General features: G+C 39.8%; 1 protein-coding gene across 1 annotated transcript in view; it reads right to left on the reverse strand.

Annotated features, from left to right (window-relative positions):
* TANGO6 (transport and golgi organization 6 homolog) overlaps positions 1–20156 on the reverse strand; it is a 175971-nt gene that overhangs the window by 97548 nt on the left and 58267 nt on the right. The window contains exons 11-14 of the mRNA XM_019653763.1: positions 17722–17913; positions 11930–12064; positions 4525–5040; positions 1939–1996 (exon numbers count right to left, since the gene is read on the reverse strand). Coding sequence (XP_019509308.1) covers positions 1939–1996; positions 4525–5040; positions 11930–12064; positions 17722–17913 — 901 coding nt within the window. The remainder of the gene's footprint in view (positions 1–1938; positions 1997–4524; positions 5041–11929; positions 12065–17721; positions 17914–20156) is intronic.

Here is a 20156-nt window from a genome sequence, read left to right on the forward strand (position 1 = left end):
GAGCAACAGCGGTTCGAGTCCAGCCCGAGCTGAGCAGCCGCGGAGCTGCCAATAGGTAGCAGGATGGCTCAGCTTAAAAAAAAAAAAAAAAGTGAAAGTTCTCAACTTAATAAGAAAAAAATTATATGCTGATGTTGCTAAGATCGACAGTAACAATGAATCTTCTATCCATGAAATTGTGAAGGAAAAAGAAATTAGAGCTAATTTTACCATCATACCTCAAACTGCAAAACTTATGGCCACAGTACATGATAAGTACTTAGTTCAGATGGAAAAGGCATTCAATTTGAGGGTGGAAGGCATGAACAGAAAATGTGTTCTGACTGACAGCATTGTGTTGTGCCAAGAAGCACTGACCTATAGGGAGACTTCAGCAAGTGGTCCCCTGAAATGAGTGACACCAAGCCATTTACTGCAAGTAAGGGATGGTTACACACATTCAGGAATAGGTTTGGACTGAAAATATAGCAATGACTGAAGAGGCCGCATCTGCTGATGAAGGAGCTGCTGCCACATTTCCGGCAGAGCTGAGGAAGCTGATTAGGGTTCGGCACCATCCAAGGTTTCAGGCATCCAGTGGGGCTCTTGGAACTTATCCCTCACGAGTAAGGGGGGGGGGGACTGTACCATAAAATTCACTGATTTAAAGTGTACCATTCAATGGTTCCTAGCATACTCACAGAGTTGTGCGACCATCACCACAATCAATTGTAGAATGTTTTCATCACCCCAAGAAGAAACCCCGTGCCCTTTCGCTATCATCTCCCAATTCTTTCTCCCCTTCCCCCTGCCCTAGGCAACTACCAATCTACTTTCTGTCTATAAATTTGTCTGTTCTGGACATTTCACATAAAGGAAACATACAATACGTGCTTTTTTTTGTGACTGGCTTCATTCAGTTAATATAATGTTTTAAGGTTCATCCATGCTTAATTAATTTCATTAATTCATTATTTTTTTATGGCCAAAGAACATTCCATTGTATGTATATACCACGTTTTGTTTAGCCATTCATCCGCTGATGGGACATTTGTGTTGTTTCCACCTTTTAGCTATTATGGACACTCATTTACAAGTTTTTGTGTGGACACAGTTTTCATTTCTCTTGTGTATATAACTAGGAGTGTAACTGCTCAAGTGGTATCGATGTGTATCTTTTCAAGGAACTGCCAGACTGCTTTCCAAAGCAGTGTACAATCCTGCATTCCTGTGTAGCCCCCTTTTCACAGATAAGAAACTGAAGCCCAGGGGGAGTTAAGTAATTTGACAAAGTTCACACAGCTGAGAAGCAGGGAATGGGGTGGTGCGTCCAGGCGCTTCGTCTCCAGAGCCCTAGCTTTTAGTGGCTCTGCTCGGCTGAGGGAGCCAAGAGAGACACTGTGAGTTAATTCTGACCTTCTCACCATTTCTCACCCTTCTGGGTGCCTAAGTGTCTACCCCCCTTTTCATGAGGCCCCTCTCTGGAGTTGGAATCCAAAAATTAATGGAGATGTGAACAACAAGGAATCACAAAGGAGAAATAAAAGTATAAAAAATGTTTTGATGAAGAAATACTAAAGACCCTGAGATTCTTTTAAAGAGCAAGCAAAGGTGCATACTGACCGCGGTCAAATACATAAAAGGTTCATGTGATAACAGCTCATATGTGGGCCATTCTTTACCTCCTTGAACTAGAGGAAATGAGATTTCATCTATAGAATGATAAGTAAACATAAAGATTGCCTCATCATTATGAGACACGGGGACTCTATAAGGACCCTTTGGGAACCCTCCAGGAATTTATTATTATGACTGAAATCAAGTCCTAGATAGGAAGCAGGAAGATGGACAGAGAAATCAGCAGTCTTGTGGCTCTAGCACTTTAGAGATTTTGTGCAAACCCACATGATATACTCTTGGGCTCACAGACTCAAAGTACTTTCACCAGGATTAACTTACCCTGAACAGCAGACAGGTATACAAAGGCGTCTTCATGCTCCAAGTTCTCCAAAAATACCTGGAATCACAAAATACAGTAGTGATTTGACTCACAAAGAGCAAGCAAAATTAAGACCCCTATATCAGCCTCAGAAGAATAACTGCTTTCCTTCTTGTTTGTCTTAGCTAGACATTGGTCTGACTTTGAGGTCTTGCGGGGAAAACAGTTTGAAGTCCCATTTTTATAATAGTTTTTTAAAAAGGATGGTGATTAAGAGGAGATATTTCTTGAAGTAGTCAAGTATACACCAGGAGTAGGCATGGAAACCAAAATCTGGAAGAAGGATCCCCAACATTTTCCCCATTACAGCCCCTGGTGGACACCATTTTCACATATGACATGTCACACTGACCAGAGGCCGTGGCACACACAAGGCCAGGTTTGGGGTTATGTCCAATCAATGGCACATCACTGTAACTTGATCCTTTTCTCTAGCACTCAGAAAGCATATGGAAATGCAGGTGAGAGACAGAGGTGTTATTATTTGGACAACTTCAAATCTAATTTATTTTTGAAAATCTTTTGCAAATTTCAGCACTTAAGTTGACATTAGTAACAAATTAATCTCAACACATGTCACAATTTAGGAGCTCATCAGGGCCTGTCAACTGCTGTGACATATTAGGTTTAGGCCTTAACATGAGGGCCATATGCCCATGTTCCTCCTGCCTGGTGTCTCAGGAAAGACGGGAGTGTCTGTTCCATATGCAGTGACGCATCCTGCGCTGGCACAGCAATTCTGGATACCAGCTTGACGCTGCTGGTCTCCACATGTGCAGCATGTTGGGGAGAGCCTAAGATTAGTTCATCTGGGAAGATGGCCAGGTTGGAAGGGGTGGGGATCATGTGTGGAGTAAAGGAAGCTTAATCCTGGGTAGTGGCTGTGGGAATAAAGAGGAAGACATAGATACGAAAGAATTCTTGGGAAAAGAATTAACAGCCACTTCATAGTCGATGTAGAGGCCTGACCACCGCATTGTATTTCTGAAGCTGATGTTGAANGGAATTGTAATAGATAAGCATGATATCGGGGGTGGGAGGGCAATAGATGGGGGGAGGGGGGTTGTTACCTGGTGAGGGTGAAAAGGGTAACTATTGTATTGTTCTGTACACCTGAAACTAACAGTAAAAAATAAAAATAAAGAATTAACAGGACTTGATGACCAATTATGTACAGCAATTGAAGGTTAAGTAAGTTAAAGAAAATTTCAAAGATGGGAGGGCAATAGATGGGGGGAGGGGGGTTGTTACTTTGTGAGGGTGAAAAGGGTAACTATTGCATTGTTCTGTACACCTGAAACTAACAGTAAAAAATAAAAAAAAAGAATTAACAGGACTTGATGACCAATTATGTACAGCAATTGAAGGTTAAGTAAGTTAAAGAAAATTTCAAAGATGTTCATTGCATTCACCATCTAAACAGGTGTATGAAGGGATAATTTTAATGATTACTCAAAGGAGATATGTAATTTGACGTTTTCAGCCAACATTTCAATGACAGCAAATCCTTGGCACATTTCCATGCCTCAGTTTTCTCATCTATAAAGTAGGGATAATACTAATATTGCAGTTGTTGTGAGGACTACAGACAATGTCTGAAAGGTATAGGGCTTGGATCAATAAACAGCAGTTATTGTTATACTGTTGGTTCTAATACTTTAGTGACTAAAAATAAATGTATTCAATCAGAATTATAATTCTTAGTACAGGGGCTAAACTATATGGAAGAGATAATAATAATAACAGCAGCTAACCTTTATTCGTTGCTTATTGTGTGCCTGTCACTATAATTAGTGCTTTACATAGACAATTTTATTTTATATCTTTCAACATAACGTAGGCCCTATTATTATTACCCTCACTTGACAAATGTAGAAACGGAGGCTCAGGAAGTTTAAGTGACTTGTCCAAGAAACTGATCTGGAATTTGATCAGTAGTCTCTAGATTCTTCGCTCTTAATTTCTAGCCCATACTGAGGGCAGGACAATTTCCACAGTTGGGAAAAATCCCCAACTAAGCACATATATTCTCCCACATAAATCTACAATGTAAAAAAACAGCTTTTTCACTGTGATGGAGGAAGACGAGGGGAGGGGACCCAGCTCTGCCCAAGGTCCCTCTAAAAGCCCCAGAGAAATCAGGCGGCTTATCTCGGCTGGGTCACAGTGTTGAAAGTAGACCTATTCACCAGAAAGGACTTTCCCATCTCTGGGAATTTGCTCGTGCTGCTCCATCCCCTCTTTTTGCCTCTGCTCAAACTTGACTCGTTTGTTACAGCAATATCAAGACCTCTCCAGATTTCAACTCTCCTCTTCCTGACTGTCCACAGCATTTCTTGCCTGTAAAAATTCTGGTATTCTGTTCATGCTCCACTGAGCCTGTGGGTTGTCTAGGTCTTTCCTGTGTCTCAGGCTTGCCTCCTCAGAACAGTTACAATTTCCCGGAAGGGAGTCCAGGACAGTGCTTAACCAGTCAGGGCTCCTGGGGTAGGTGTGTGTAGGTGTGTCCCCTGCACAGGTGTGTACTTCTGGTGTGTTCTACTCACCTTGAGAAGTTTCTCTTGTATCTCAAGGACTCTTGCTTCTCTCTGCTCTATCCAGTGAGACAGGGTTCGCAGGGCGGCAGCCCGTGTTGGAATCTCAGGGTCATAAGCGGATAAGAGGACTTCCTGGAGCTGTTCTGTGGTTACGCTTCCCCGTTTCTGGTTTGTAGTAGTGCCGGGCTTGCTGATGCCCTGAGGAATGAATGGAGCATCAGATTTCAGGCCTGTTTGGCTGGATTTCTCATGGCTCTGCTGTTGTCCGAGGCGGCTCTGAGACACATCAGTGTCTCTCTCGAGGCTGGTTTGCTGCTGCTTCTCTATTTTCCCTTCTGGATCCTTTTTGTTCAGGGTACTCTGGGCAGCCATGCTGACGGCCTCTGTGGAAAAGGCTCCGTGGGTGGAAACGGTGATGCGGAGGTCAACAGCGAGCTCTTGGATGACAGGGTCAGGGTGCGTGCTGGAGATCTTCTCCAACAGAGGCAGCAACTGCTTCAAGACAGCAAAGTCACTTGACTTCAACTACAAAATGAAATGAAAAATGCCAAACCCAAATGAACAAAGCAGATGGTAATACGACCTGAGCATAAGGCAACAAATCCCGAGCAAAATGGGCAGGGAGCAAATTTTGTTCCTGGTAATGAGCAAATAGCATAAGGCTGTTGCTATCATGCTACTACAGTAACTGTTGCTGAATAATTACAAAAACAAACAAAAAAAATATTGAATACTTACCATGTACAGGTACTTTTTTTTAAGTTAAAAATTACATCAGTAATGCATATTATTAATCTCAATTTGTATAATCTGATAAGCAGAACACGATATCTTATGGTTTTACTTTGCATTAGCCAGACTAACAGCGCCATTAAGCCTCTTTCCACGTTTACTGGCTGTCTGCATCTCTTTTTCTGTGAACAACCTGTGTACATCCTTGGTACCCACTTACCCATTAAACTGTCTCCACAGCTATTCTTACTATATCAGATTTGAACACCCACTCACATGGTGAAATTCTTTTCCAGATTATTCCATTTTGACCATTATTATATCTTTTTTATTGTATTTTTTACTTTTATGTACCTTTTGCGATAAAAAGATGAGTTCATATTAGCAAAGTACTTAGTGCCTGACACATAGTAAGTACTATGTAAATATTTTTAAAATACAATAAACAAAAAAATACACATACATATTCATATCCCTATGATCTAGTTACTATTATTATCTACATTTTAAATAGGAAAACTGAGGCACAGAAGTAATATGTCCAAGATCACACAACTGAAAGATGGTAAGATGTGAACTCAACAAGTCTGGCTCCAGAGTCCACACTCTTACCCAATACCCTACATGGTCACACTTAAACAAATAAAGCCGCTCTTAACTATATGATCTAAGGTGGCTGGTCAGCACACAAGGGCACCATAGGTCTGGAAAGGAATTGAACAATAATTGGCAAAAAGGAATTTTCTCACAGAAAGTGGGAGTGAAAATTACATGAAATTTTATTCTCTCCAGAAGCTCTGTGCTAATAATGTCATAGGCCTTACAAGGACAGGTGTGTGTGCAGTCAGTGGAGAGACAAGAATCAGTGATGACCCTTTTCTGTTTGAAAATACTGGAAAAAGGATTCTATGAGGCTTCATGAGGCCCTGATAATTTGCAAACCTTGAGGGTCTTAGATCCTTCTGAACAAGGCAGAGTATTTATTACTTACTCATTCACTCATTTCATTATCCAACCAACCAACCAGCCAATGAACCAACTAACTGTTTTCGTAGGACCTATATAATGTTCTCATTTTACACTATCTGTAATCCACAGAACTGTTATTGTTCATTTCCTCCACCATTTTCCTCCCAAGTAAATGAAAACTTGAGGTACATGACAGGTCTGTACCTGTAGAATTTCACAATACACTCCCCTCAGATTTCTTTGTTTAAACATTAGAAACTAATGCAAAATTGACCTAAGGAAGAACTTCTTGTTCCACAACATATGTCAGCTTATCTTCATGTGTAAAACAACTGATCATTCTGATGTTATTATATTTTAAGGGGAGATGAGAATATATATGTCTACAGTAAAGGTATATGTTACTTAAGAAAAGGGTCAATTTTATCAGTAATCTATGTGAAACTGGAAAAGACATTTTAGAATAATTTTGCTAGTGTTATCATTATGTTACACTCCACTCAGTGCCTCTGCAGTATGATGGACCTTGGTTTTTTCTTTAAGCATCTGAAATGGAAATATTTACTTATATCTACAGTATATAGTCTCTTTTTCATTTGTTATCTACAACAATTTCTTCTAAAAAAACCAAAAAAAACCCAACCAAGACAAAGAGACTAATGCATCAGAATATAGAGCCCAGAAATAGACTTACTAAATATAGTCAACTGATCTTTGACAGAGGCATTACAATGGAGAAAAGACAGACTTTTTAACAAATGGTGCTGGAACAACTGGATATTCACATGCAAAAAAAAAAAATGAATTTAGACACAGATCTTACACCATTACAAAAATTTACTTAAAATGGATTACAAACCTAAATGTAAAATTATAAAGTTCCTACAAGATAACATAGTAGAAAAATCTTGATGCCCATGGGTACGGTGATGACTTTTTGATAAAATACCAAAGAAAAGTAACCCATAAAAGAAATAATTGATAAGCTGGACCTCATTAAAATTTTAAAAACTTCTGTTCTGCAAAAGACAAAGTTAAGAGAAAGAGAAGACAAGACACAGACCAGGAGAAAATATTTACAAAAGACACATCTGATAAAGGACAGTTATCTAAAATAGTCAAAGAATTTTTAAAACTCAACAATAAGGAAACAACCTGATTAAAAACCGGGCAAAAGACTTGAACAGATACCACACCAAAGAAGATACAGATATACAGCATATGAAGAAATGCTCAACAGTCTATGCCATCAAGGAATTGCAAACTAAAACAACAAAGAGATGCCACCACTACACACACCTACTAGAACAACTAAAATCCAAAACACTGGCGATATTAAATGCTGGTGAAAGGAACTCTCATACATTGATGGTGGGAATACAAAATGGTACAGCCACTTTTACAAGATAGTTAGCAGTCCCTTATAAAACTAGACATACTCTTGCCATACATTCCAGCAACCATGCTCCCTGTTATTTACCCAAATGAGTTGAAAACTTACGTCCATACACAAACCTATGCACATATATTTATAGCAGCTTTATTTATAACTGCCAAAACTCGGGAGCAATCAGGATGCCCTTCAGTAGGTGAATGGATAAGTAAATTGTGATACATCTAGACAATGGAATATTATTCAGCATTAAAAAGAAATGAGCTATCAAACCACAAAAGATATGGAGGAACCTTAAATACATATTACTAAGTGAAAGAAGCCAGTCTGGAATGGCTACATAGTATATGATTCCAACTATATAACACTCTGGAAAAAGCAAAACTGGAGACAGTAGAAAGATCAGTGGTTTTTAGGGGGAGGGAAGGATGAACAGGCAGAGCACAGAGGATGTTTAGGGCAGTGAAACTATTACATACGGTAGATACATGTCATTATACATTTGTTAAAACCCATTGAGTGTACAACACCTTGAGTGAACTTTAAGTAAACTCTGGGCTTTGGATGATAATGATGTGTCAATGCAGGTTCATCGACTGTAACAAACATACCACACTGTTACAGGATGCTGATTGACAGCATGTGTGGGGGCAGGTATATGGGAAACGTCTGTGCCTCCTGCTCAATTTTTCTGTGCACCTAAAACTGCTCTAAAAATAAAGTCTATTAAAAAACAAAACATCTTTTCTCCCTGTTTTCAAATTTCTTTGTCACTGGGCGATTCATTTTATTAAACTAGGTAACTTCCCTAATCACCATGGGCAGGTAGGTGGATTATGAATCAAATAGTTGATAAGGCAATTAAAGCAATGCATACTTTCAGCTTCAAAAGTCTGCAGATCTCCCACTACTAGAATAGACCAGGAAATCTAAGACTATAGGTGCCAACTATTTGCTCATAAATGTTCAAAAAAATTTTTGAGGCATAAAATAATATTCATTTAATTGGTAGATGAGAAAAAGGAAGCACTAAAATGTTAATTATTTTTCAAGGGTCGCCTAGGGCCACCATCAAAATTGAGAACTGACCATAAGGCCCTTATTTCTACTCCTGCCACTGTTTCTCAGCACAGGTCTCAGAATGCTGTGTAAGGACTTGGAGACCTGAAGGAGCAGCCCCCAGTGAGTGACAGATTCCTTTATCTGGCAGCCTCTCTTCCAGAGTTTCTAGAATGCTTTAGGGATGGAATGAGCAGAGCTATGTCAGCCCCCATCTATGATTTCTTTCAGGGTGTCAGGAGTGAACCAGTTAGAAGGTGACTTGTTCTAAATTTTTGCAAGTTTTCCATTTTAGAACTGAAGGTTGGACTGGTGGGGCCAGGATTGAGGGTGGTGGGAAGGTGCTGCTAAGGGAAGCATGAGAACCGACATGACAGCCAGAGGAGGGCAGTGCACCCTGAAAAAGCCCCATCTGAGACTTTACAAAGCTCCCCTATGAAGCAGGCATAACCCTCATCCTGCCTTATCACGCTCTAGTGAGAATCCCTATTTTGGAAGAATCTAAGGGTCTCTTCCAGCAATAAAATTCTGACCTAAAAGTCCCTAACTCTGAAAAATACATTTATTCTTTGTGTTCTCATTTCTGTGTATCACCTATGTTTCTTCAGATGTTTAGCTGACCACTTTACATGTCTGGATCCTTATTTACATAATGTCACTGAATTTATTTACCAGTGGTATTTTTACTTTTGTTCTAAGTCAGCACGCAATATGACTTTACGAGCTATACAGAAAGACAGACATAAGACATAAAAATAAAAATCTTTCAAAAAATGTATTAAGAATTCATCAGATTAATCACAGCCACTAGAAGGTAAGCTCCATGAGGGCAAAGAGGCACTTGATAAATATCTCTTCGATGAGTTCATTCTACAATACTCTCATAAAACGTGGCATGAGAGTTCAAGTCCCAGCCCTACCACCTGCACCTCAAAGCTCAGGTCACTCTGTGCAGCTGAGCTTCAGAGGACCTGACAGGTCCAGGAACATGAGGCAGAAACAGCTTCCTGAGGGGACAGGGAAGTTACCAACATCTTATTTCTTTTACTGATGAGTAACTCTGAAATTTAGAAAATGAGTTTGGAATTACAGATGTCTTGTTAGAAGTGGTAAGCCTACACTTTCTCCAAATTAACTGCTTTTCCCAGACACTTTGCTCTAATAATCACCTTAATTACATAAATTAGAAAGGAAAGAAAGGTTCAAATGCTATTAGATTCTGTTTCATTAGATAAAACAATGAGTCGTAATTGGGAATAGATACAGAATAATTCTTCTAGACTCTGAAGCAAAAAAACCCTAAGCTTGACAATGATTATCTGAAAACATAGTTCAGAATAGTGACTTTTTTCCCAATACAAAGACAGAAAACCCAGCATTACTCTAGAAGCCACTTATAAATCCATAAGTCAAACAGAAAAAATAAGTAATAAATTTAGGGCAAAAGTATAGAATGACGCGTTTACTCATATGTTCACTTAAGTAACTGCAAAGTCAGAGTTCGGGGTACAATAAGTGAGTCAGGATGGCTCATGGAAGGGCAGGGACAGGTAAAGGATGTATATTTGCATAACACAGGTGAGTCACTCTTAGAACATGACAATTTATACTGCCAGCCCCTCAACAATGGGCTTCTAGGAAGTGAACTAGAGATTTTCGTGTTCTATTTTCCATTTGGGATGGGGTTTACAATGATAAGTGTCAAATTACGGAAAAGAAAAGCAAAAAATAAAATAAAATAAAAAATCACATTCTCAACTTATGTAACAAAGACTATTCAAATAAATACTCAACAACAAAATCAATCAGGTGAACTAAATCCAATAACAATACAATTTCACAAAAAGTATTGCATTAGTGAATCCCTCCTTGATAGTTCTAACAGCAAGGATATAACAAAACTCTAGAAACTGAACTAAAAATGTTTTTCTCAAACTACATGGTAAATATAAAATTAGAAATACTAAGTAAATTTACCAAGAAATGGGCTTCATGTTAACAACAGGCCCAAATACAATTCTTTTTTTCCCTTACAGACAGGCTAAAGAGAGGCAAATTCTAACATATCAAGAATCAGTATCAGATTTGAATCCTCAAACTCAAAAATCCATTGCCAGAGGGTTCTCTGCTCATTGCTAAGAGTTATGGCCAGTATGATTTCTTAATTTTAGATTTCTTAATATTTGCACTAAGCCCATTCTGTGTTCTTTCAGTCTCCTGACCTACTGTGCTATGTAATTAACTACTCTCACACATGTGCCTACTTTTCCTCCTTGTTTGGCACTACTTTGACCCCGGGTACCTACATTTCAGCTATACCAGCCTTCAGTCAGTGTCTCAAGTATTCCAAGCTCTTTCCTGCTTCCCAGCCTTTGTACAGGGTGTTTTCTTTATTTGGAAGAGTTTCCTTCATCCACACTACACACTCCCAAACTCCTATCCATAATTCAAGTCTTAGCTTAAGCTGACACTTCCTCCATGGAGACCTCCCCAGCCTAGTTTGGATGCTATGTTCTCTTGGTACCCTCCACTTGGCTTCTGAGGCACTTCATTCAATTCCAAGTATGTTTTCTGAATAGTTATTGGGTATCTGACCCCCTTCCTGGACTGTAAGTTTCATGAGGGTAGAGACCATGTCTGCTTTGTCCACTGCTATATTTCCAGCACCTTAGCTCAGTATCTGGCACACAGCAAGCATATAATAAGTATTTTTTGAGTGAAGAAATTAAAAGATTATAAATTAAGTATGTAGAAGATCCATACACTGGAAACAAAGCTTTAACTTGCTACATGATAGAGGTGGAACAATAGATCCTGTGCTAAAATGGACCTATGCAAAACAGATGGAATCCTAAGTAGCCAGCAGGTTACAAAGGTTTTCCCCTGACGACAATAGTAGGGACCAGCTTTGGAGAGCCTTTACAGTGAAGGTCAGAGAATTCAGTCTTTTCCATGGATGCAAAACACTGTGCCAGGTGTTTCCAAATCAAGCTGATGCCAGGTCAGGAAGGGCTCTCCCCTTCTGATGGTGAAGTCTATGCAGGTGACCAGGTGGAAGTGGCACAATTTTCTTGTCCTCTACTTTGGAGACAATTCTCATTAACAATCTGACTTGTTTATCTTGGTTTTCCTTTATGCAAATGCAATATCCATTCTTATTTCTCACAAGGGTATGGAAGGGAAGCAAGAGATTTTTCTCTTCTCTTTTCTCCTTCTTTTCTCCCTCCCTCCATTCAGGTTTGGGTCATATCTGTGACTTACCTGAACAGCTCCTCCCAGCATGACAGCCACCAGCCCCATGGACATGCTCAGTGTCTGTGACTCCACCGTGCTCTCTGCCTGGTGGACCAAGCTTGCACATGCTCGCTGCAGGGTTGCTGCTACAAAGTCCACCACCTACCACAGAAATGGGATTCAGACTCATGAGGAGTAAGAAAAAAAAATCTCAACATTCCCCTACATCTTACCTCTCCAAACCCTTATCGACCTCCACATCAACATCATGATAGCAAGAACATTCAAGAACGACTGATGCTGTGTCGCAGGCATGGCGCTTAGTGTTTTATATGCACAATCTCACTGAGGTCTCATATTAACTCTAGGAGGTTGGTACTCTTCCCATTTTGAGATGAAAAGTCTGAGTCTTAAAGAGGTTATCTGCTCAAGGTCATGCCGTCAAGTAAGTGAGAAAGCCCATTTATACTTTCCCAAAGGTTTTAACACACTAATCCAACTTCCTTCACTTACATGAATTTTGCCAGGAAATTAAAATTAAAAATGATGTGTTACTTTCTGACCATCTTAGAGGGTCCTAGATCAGCTTCTCCTAATGAGATTTCCTCCTCAAGGATTCCTTCCCCCAACCCTGCCGTTTTGACAGTCTAATTCCAGTAAGCAAAGAACTGGAAGAAGCATCCAATTTTATCTAGAAGCCAGTGTCCTCAAACAATCTGTACAAATGATCCAGTCATTTTTCTAAGCATCAAATATTTTTAAAGGATTAAGATTATTCATACATAAGATTTTTACACAGCATTTGGCTAACAACTAAGCCTTATGTGGAATCAATTTGGTCAGCATCATTTTTTTAACTGCTTGTGGATTAATCACCTTAAGTAGAAATACCTTTGAATAAAAGATAGCCTATGCATGTGCATGCACACACATATACACATGTACACAGACAGACAGACACACACACACACACACACACATTTTGGATTAATGGGTCAAAAGGGAAAAATAATTTTTAAAATGGGACAGCTGAGATAGGTCATAATAAGCCTCTAAAAACCATGCAAGCTTGCGTGTTCAACTCTGGACAAATTACATGCTATATTGGAATCTTTATTGCAAGCTTAAAGTAAAAACTTGGCTTGTTAACACTTGTTTTCTGGAGCAAGGCAGGAAGCTATAAAGGTTACTAAAAGTTCTACTTACTAAAATGAACAATGCTGATTATGGCAATTTTCACCACCCTTTCTAGCCTAGGACTTTATTGATACTAGAAGTTAAGGACACTGGTCCTTTCTAGAGAAACTGCTGCATCTACCATCTTGGGTCACCTATTTTTGCCTTCAAGGAGTTTTCTAAAGCACTCCTTGTTTATTGGAAGCTTCTATTTTAGCATCAGTATTGTTAAATTACTGAAATAGAGCCATCTAGCCTTCTTTTTCTAAGTTCCTCTCAACGAGATCTCTCTCTCTCTCTCTCTCTCTCTCTCTCTCTCTCTATATATATATATATATATATATATATATATATATATCACTCCATTTTTGTTAAGAAGGAAACTTTCTATGTCTGTCTATATATAAAAAAAAATCCCTAGGAGCTGTTCACTGGCGTGATAGCCAGCTGTTACCATTATCTATGAAGTACCCTTTCCCCCAAACTTTCTTTTTTTTTTTTTAATATAACTTTATTGGGGAACAGTTTGCTTTTCCAGGACCCATCAGCCCCAAGTCAAGTCGTCTTCAATCTAGTTGTGCAGGGTGCAGCTCACTGGCCTATGTGGGAATCGAACCAGCAACCCTGGTGTTATAAGCCCACGCTCTAACCACCTGAGGCAACAGCCCCCCCCCCCCAAACTTTCTTGTAACAACAAAACCACCACACTCATTTGGACAACAGTGCCTCTCCCTACTACTCATTTCCTGTGATTATGGTGGGGCTGCCAGCCACAAAAATTGGTATGTGACGGAAGCCTGTTCTAGAATTTATGTATGTTGCAGGGAGCGGGGGAGAGACTTTTACTTTTTACTTACATTTTTTTGTAAAGCTGCATAATTTAAAAAGCCAAATATTCCTGGAAGTTTATAATGAAAATACAGCAGTGCCCTATCTCAGTTCTCCCTGTTTGAGTCTGGCTCTACAAAGGCAACCACTTTTCATTATTTAGCAGGTTAATTTAATAATCACATTAAGCATTTACTATTTACCAGGTACCATTCTGACACTTACACGTATTAACTCACTTAATCCTCACAAGAATCCTACGGGGATGTATAAACCTGCGGACAACATTCTGGTAACAGGGAAAGGCGGCTAGAGGCCTCACTGTTGAGTATGTAGGCGTCAACTCAATCCTCCACCTTTTCGGTTTGCTACCACCACCTAAGTCCATACCTTTCTCAAGAATAAACCTCGGGGGTGATCGCTTAGCTCAGTTGGTTGGAACATGGTGCTGATAACACCAGGGTTGCCAGCTGGATCCCTGTATGGACCACTGTGAGCTACGCCCTCCTTAAAAGAATCAACTATGCCATTGTAGCATGAAAGCAATGTGTAACCAATGACCATGGCTGTTCCCCAATAAAAATTAAAGAAAAGAAAAAAAAAAAGAATAAATGTCCAGTCTCTGGCTGGGGAAGGGAGAGGAGGTGATTGCACGAAGCTGAGGAAGGAATCAAGGGGTCTACTGAAGCTAGTAGAGCCTTTCAACCTGTTTTAAGCTCTAAATTCAACTTCAGCTTTAGAGCTTATGTAGGGCCTCCAGTCCTTCCAGGGTTCTGCAGTGAAAAGTAACTTGCTTCTTTTTTTTCTTTTCAAAAAAAATTTTTTAACAGTTTTATTGAAACATAGTGCTTTGCTTTTTGATTTCTCCCATGCAGGCATTTAGCTTTCCATTTCCTGAAGTTGCTAAATCAGCTACTGTTTTCCAGTTTCCAAATGTTGTTGTTCTCTTTTATTTACTGTCTCTCCTTTCCCGCTCTGTTAGTCCTGGCGGTTGCCAGAGGAAGCAGATAAACATACATGTTCAATAATACACCATCTTTAATCAGAAACCCCTAATTTTTAAATTTTGCTCTTCTATGATGTTTAAATGTTTTTACAAGGAACATGTGTTACCACCATACCATGATTACACCCAATAACAATCCCTGTATCTTCTAATACTTGGTCCATGACTGTTCAAAATGCCTTCGTTGTTTCAATCAGGATCCACACACTGCATTTAGTTGATAGTCCCTTTGGTCCCTTTTAAGCAACAACAGCCCTGCTCCCTTTTCATGCCATTTATTTGATGAAGAAACTGGGTCATTTGCTCTGTAGAATTGCCCACATTCTGGATTTGGCCGATTGCTTCGTCACAGCATTAACTTGCTCCTCTGTCCTGAGTTTCCTTGATTCGATTCAGGTTCATGTTTGGAGTTTTTTTTAATTTTAATTTTTTTTTTTTGTAAGAACCCTTTGCAGGCAGTGCTGTATACTTCCTATTGTATTACATCAGGAGGCATATAAGGTATGCTTGTCTACTTATGGTGATGTTAAGATCAATCCGTCCATACTGAAATATTTCGGGGTCATATACTGATATCTGCATTAACCCTGAAATCCATAAAATATGAGATGGTAGACAGATGATAGCATGGATTAGTATGTGATAAAGTAAAAATAACAAAATACTAATAGCAGAATCTAGGTGATGGATATACAGGTATTCACCATAAATTCTTTCAAATTTGAAAGTTTTCATAATAAAATGCTGGGGGAGAAAAGGATCAGTTGGTTCAGGTGTAGTTGGCCTAATTACATTCATTATACAGTACTCATAATGGTTTTAGCAGACATTGATGATTATTACCTAGATCCATTATTTCAGTAGGGGATTGCAAAATGTAATTTTTTAGTTCTCTTTGAATTTTTTTTGTTGTGATTCTTGTATAAAAATTTTTTTTCCTTCATCGACTATTTCATTACATTGAGATATAGTTCCGATGGAAAGGCAAGATAAATGCTTTATTCTTTGCCTTCATTTATCAGTTTACAAAATAATGAGTTGATGCTCTAGCAACCTCCAAAGATGTCCTCCAAGGGATTTTTTTGTGGGAACTCAGATTTTTATAACTTTGATGTGTTTCAATCCATTGCAGGCATTGTTCTTTTTAATGCTCAAAATGTCCTACCTAAAGCCAATGGCAGCCCCTTCAAGTTGGCTCCTGGGTGCTACTGCCATGACTATTAATCTCAGATAGCTTCCTTGTATCAGGGTACAAGTTGCCCTGAGGCCTACAGTGTACAATTCCTACCCAAGACCTCAAATAAACCTTTAATCCAACGGCTTTGTGTTTTTTTAGTAGGAAATGGTATTTAGAAACTATAATTTGGCACAAAGGATGCTGATTGCTACTGGGTTGTCACTGCTTCTTGGCATCGATAGTGGACTAAGCTAGTCCACTATCTATTTTTTAAAAAGAGAAAAATAAATCATGAGTTCATACTCTTCCAACTAAAATTAAATATTATAGGGTTTTCATTCATGTTCTTTAATTGCATAACACTTGTTCTTATACTGAAAATCTTGGTTCCTAATGATATTAACAAAATTACTGTAACATTTATTAATTATAACTTACCCATATATGTGTATAATTTAAAATACCAAAATTATTACTAGCAGTAAGATTACTAAATGCAGTTTAACATTCTTGGTGGTTCTTTTTGTCCTTGATCCATCTGAACTTTAACTGAAGAATAATTTAATAAGACAAATCACTTTTGCATCAGCCTAAAACCATTGTTCCTTAATTAGGACTAAAGGGAGATAAGTGCAAAAGCTCAAGTCATATCAGTTTTTGACCATTTCCCCTTCCAACTAGCATCCTGAGACAAAAACATAATAAGGCCTGCATAAAAAAGTCTTTAGGGAACTGATATAAACACAGGAGAAACAAATAACCCTACTGAGTAACACAGGGTCAGTGAACTGAAGGAATAAGAGGCCAGGAAAGAAATCATGACCATAATTCTCATTAAACAGTCATGGTAAGTCAGAGCTGACAGGCAGCTGCAAATTTTCTCAGCAGGAGCTGTACTGAAATGCTGCTTAGCAACACCGGAAGGCAGATGACAATGAGAAGGATACAAAGAGCTGGAGAATCAGATTTAAGCATGACAATCATGCCACCTCACAGCTGATTATTCACCAACCAAGCAATAACTAATTCTGGTAAAAGGATAAAATATGGCAACTGTACTGCCTATGCATTATTATTTTTATCTATTAAAAAAGAAAACTGGTAAAAAAAATTTCTGAGCCAATAAAATTCAGGCGCTGACTCAAACACTCTACTCTGAAAGCATTTTAAAACATATCTTAAAACTTCACAGGCTGTTGTGGAGATAAGCTGTGAGTTAGAAGACCTGTATAATTGAAGGTGGCTTTATTATTCATTAGTGATTTTTTTTTTTCAAATTTGAGTTTCTAATCATTCTCAGCTTTTGATGAAGATGAGAATCATCCATGGAGCTTTAAAATGATCCTAGACAATTTTATTTTCACCAAAAGTTGAGCACCACTGTGACATAACATGTAATATTTAAAACGGCTCTCAAAGTTTTATATGTTTGAGAATCACCTCAGGAGCTTGTTAAACATGTGGAATCCCAAGTTTGGGTCTGGTGTGAGCGCAATAATTTGCGTGTTTAACCAGAATTCCAGGTAACACCGATACAGGTGTCATCAAACCACACTCTGAGAAACATTTTTTGGAAAGAATATAAAGAAACCAAAATAGACAGCTAGCATCCGGAATGCGACAGCCACTGACCTGAGTGATGTTTGTGAAGATCTGCTCAGACATTCGCTCGCATAGGACAGCCATCAGCTGTAGGACCAGCAGCTTCCGCTCTTGGTCTTCCACCAGAAGAGTCTGGTGCTGCTCTAATTCCAAGAGGCTGTTGCTGGAGTAGGGCTGCGTTTTTAATTCTGCTTCATTTTCCACAGCAACATGAGTCAACTCCTATCAGAATAGGGAAAAAGAAAAAAACCTTCAGAATTAAGACCTTCAAAACCAGCTAGAAAACTATTTGAAATGTGTATTTAAAGCACTAGTCCGTGTTTGCTGTAGCATTACTTATAATACTCCTAGCCAAAACCTGGAAACGAAAATGTCCAACAGTAAGAAAATAATTGTGATGCATTTATTATATTGCACCAGTTGAAATAAATGAACTATATCTATATGGATATCAATATAAAGTGATCTCAAAAACACTGTGGAGTGAAAAATGTACATTGCAGATGAAGGGAACCAGTTTTGCCACCCTGAAGCTACCTTTTTGGAATATTGATTTTAAGCTGGTTATTAAGAAACAAAAGACTCAGAAAGAACCTTTGACCATCCCTTCATTCCTGCCCAAGAGATTCAGATAAAAAAACCTGCTTCAGGACATCCAGTCAACATGGTGGAGTAGGTAAACACTGTGCTCACCTCCTCTCAGGGCCACATCAATTACAACTAAACCACAGAACAACCATAATTGAGAATCACCTGAAGTCTAGCTGAAACAAAGCCCTAAAACTACAGACATGCAGAAGAAGACACTTCTAGACTGGTAGGAGGGGCAGAGGCTCAGAATGGGTGGTCCCACACCTGTGTGTGATAATTAAAAATCTAGAGGGATATCTCAGCTGTGGATGTCCCCACCTTGAGGAGCAAGGGGTCCCAGCTCCTCCCCAGCCCAGGGTTTCAGGGCCAGGGAGAGAAGTCCCCATAACTTCTGGCTGTGAAAACCACCAGAGATTGTGGCTGAGTGAGACGGAGGGTGACTGCTCCTCTTAAAGGGACCATGCACTGACTTACTCAGTGATGGTCTCACTCGCTCTGAGCTCCAACACTGGGGCAGCAGCTCCAAAGGCGCCAGGGATATATGGGGAGAAACTGAATTGTCTAGCTTCAGGATGAGGACTGAAGGGGCAACTTTCTCCGCCTTAAAAAGCTGGTGGAAGGCATTGTTTCTTTGTTGAGCCCTCCCACTCCCTGCATGCAGATGCAGGCAGATGCCATATCTGCAGTCTCCATCAAACTGGCTATCACCTTTTGCCTGTCCTCCCCTAATGATGCCCTGAGACCCCACTCCACCCAACTTGCCAGCATACCCAAGCTGCTTCCAGTGGCTTTCCCTTATAAACGGCCTGTCTTGGCTCCTGCTGTGGACTTTCCTAAAAATCTCTCAAAGGTTCACAAAACCCAAACAAGCACCATCTGGCTTCGGCGTGTGTCCTACCTCTGGCTGAGCAGCCTTAAGCCCAACACTAGTGACAGCTGGCCTTGGTTTGCAGCTTGGCCTCTCAAGGCACCTCTCAAGCCTCTCAAGCGCAGGTGGTGGCCATCTTTGGATTGCTTTGCAGCTCATGCCAGGTGACCTTGGGCAGGGCACAGACTGAGGCTGAACTTGGCCTGCAGCAGGTCCCCTCCCAGGAATCCCTGGGGCTGGCAGGCCCAGCAGCCAGCTTTGGACTGGGCCGTAGCATCACCCAGCCACCTCCAAGGTCAATATACCCAAAGGGCAGACTGGGCAGGCACCAGAGGCCCACTAGAACAAACCCTGCTCTGGAGGGTCAACCACTGCACAACAGCTCCTCCACTGTAGTGACAGTCAGTTCTCACAACCAATTAGCCTGAGGTGTCAATCCCTCCCACTCACTGACATGCAAACAGCAATCAAGTCTTAACTACAACAGGAGGGCACACACAACTCACATAAGGGACACACCTGGAGCACATGACTCTGGTAACCAGGGAGACTGCACCACTGGGTCCCACAGGACACTAACTATATAAGGAAGCATAGCAACCCTACATGGAAACAAACACAGAGAGTCAGCCAAAATGGGTAGACAAAGAAACATGTCCCAAATAAAAGAACAGAACAAAGCTCTAGAAAAAGAACTAAACAAAATGGAGACAAGCAATCTACCAGATGCAGAGTTCCAAACATTAGTTAAAAGGATGCTCAATGATCTCTGGGAGAACTTCAACAAAGAGATAGGAAACATAAAAACAGGGATAGAAAACATAAAAAAGAACCAGTCAGAAATGAAAACTACAATAACTGAAATGAAGAACACATTAGAGGGAATCAACAGATTACATGAAGCAGAGGACTGAATCAGTGATTTAAAAGATAAGGTAGCAGGAAACAGCCAATCAGAAAAGCAAAAAGAAAAAAGAATCCAAAAAAATGAGGAGGGTTTAAGGGG

This window comes from Hipposideros armiger, unplaced genomic scaffold (assembly GCF_001890085.2).
Source record: "Hipposideros armiger isolate ML-2016 unplaced genomic scaffold, ASM189008v1 scaffold_9, whole genome shotgun sequence".
In the NCBI taxonomy this organism is placed as follows: Eukaryota; Metazoa; Chordata; class Mammalia; order Chiroptera; family Hipposideridae; genus Hipposideros; species Hipposideros armiger.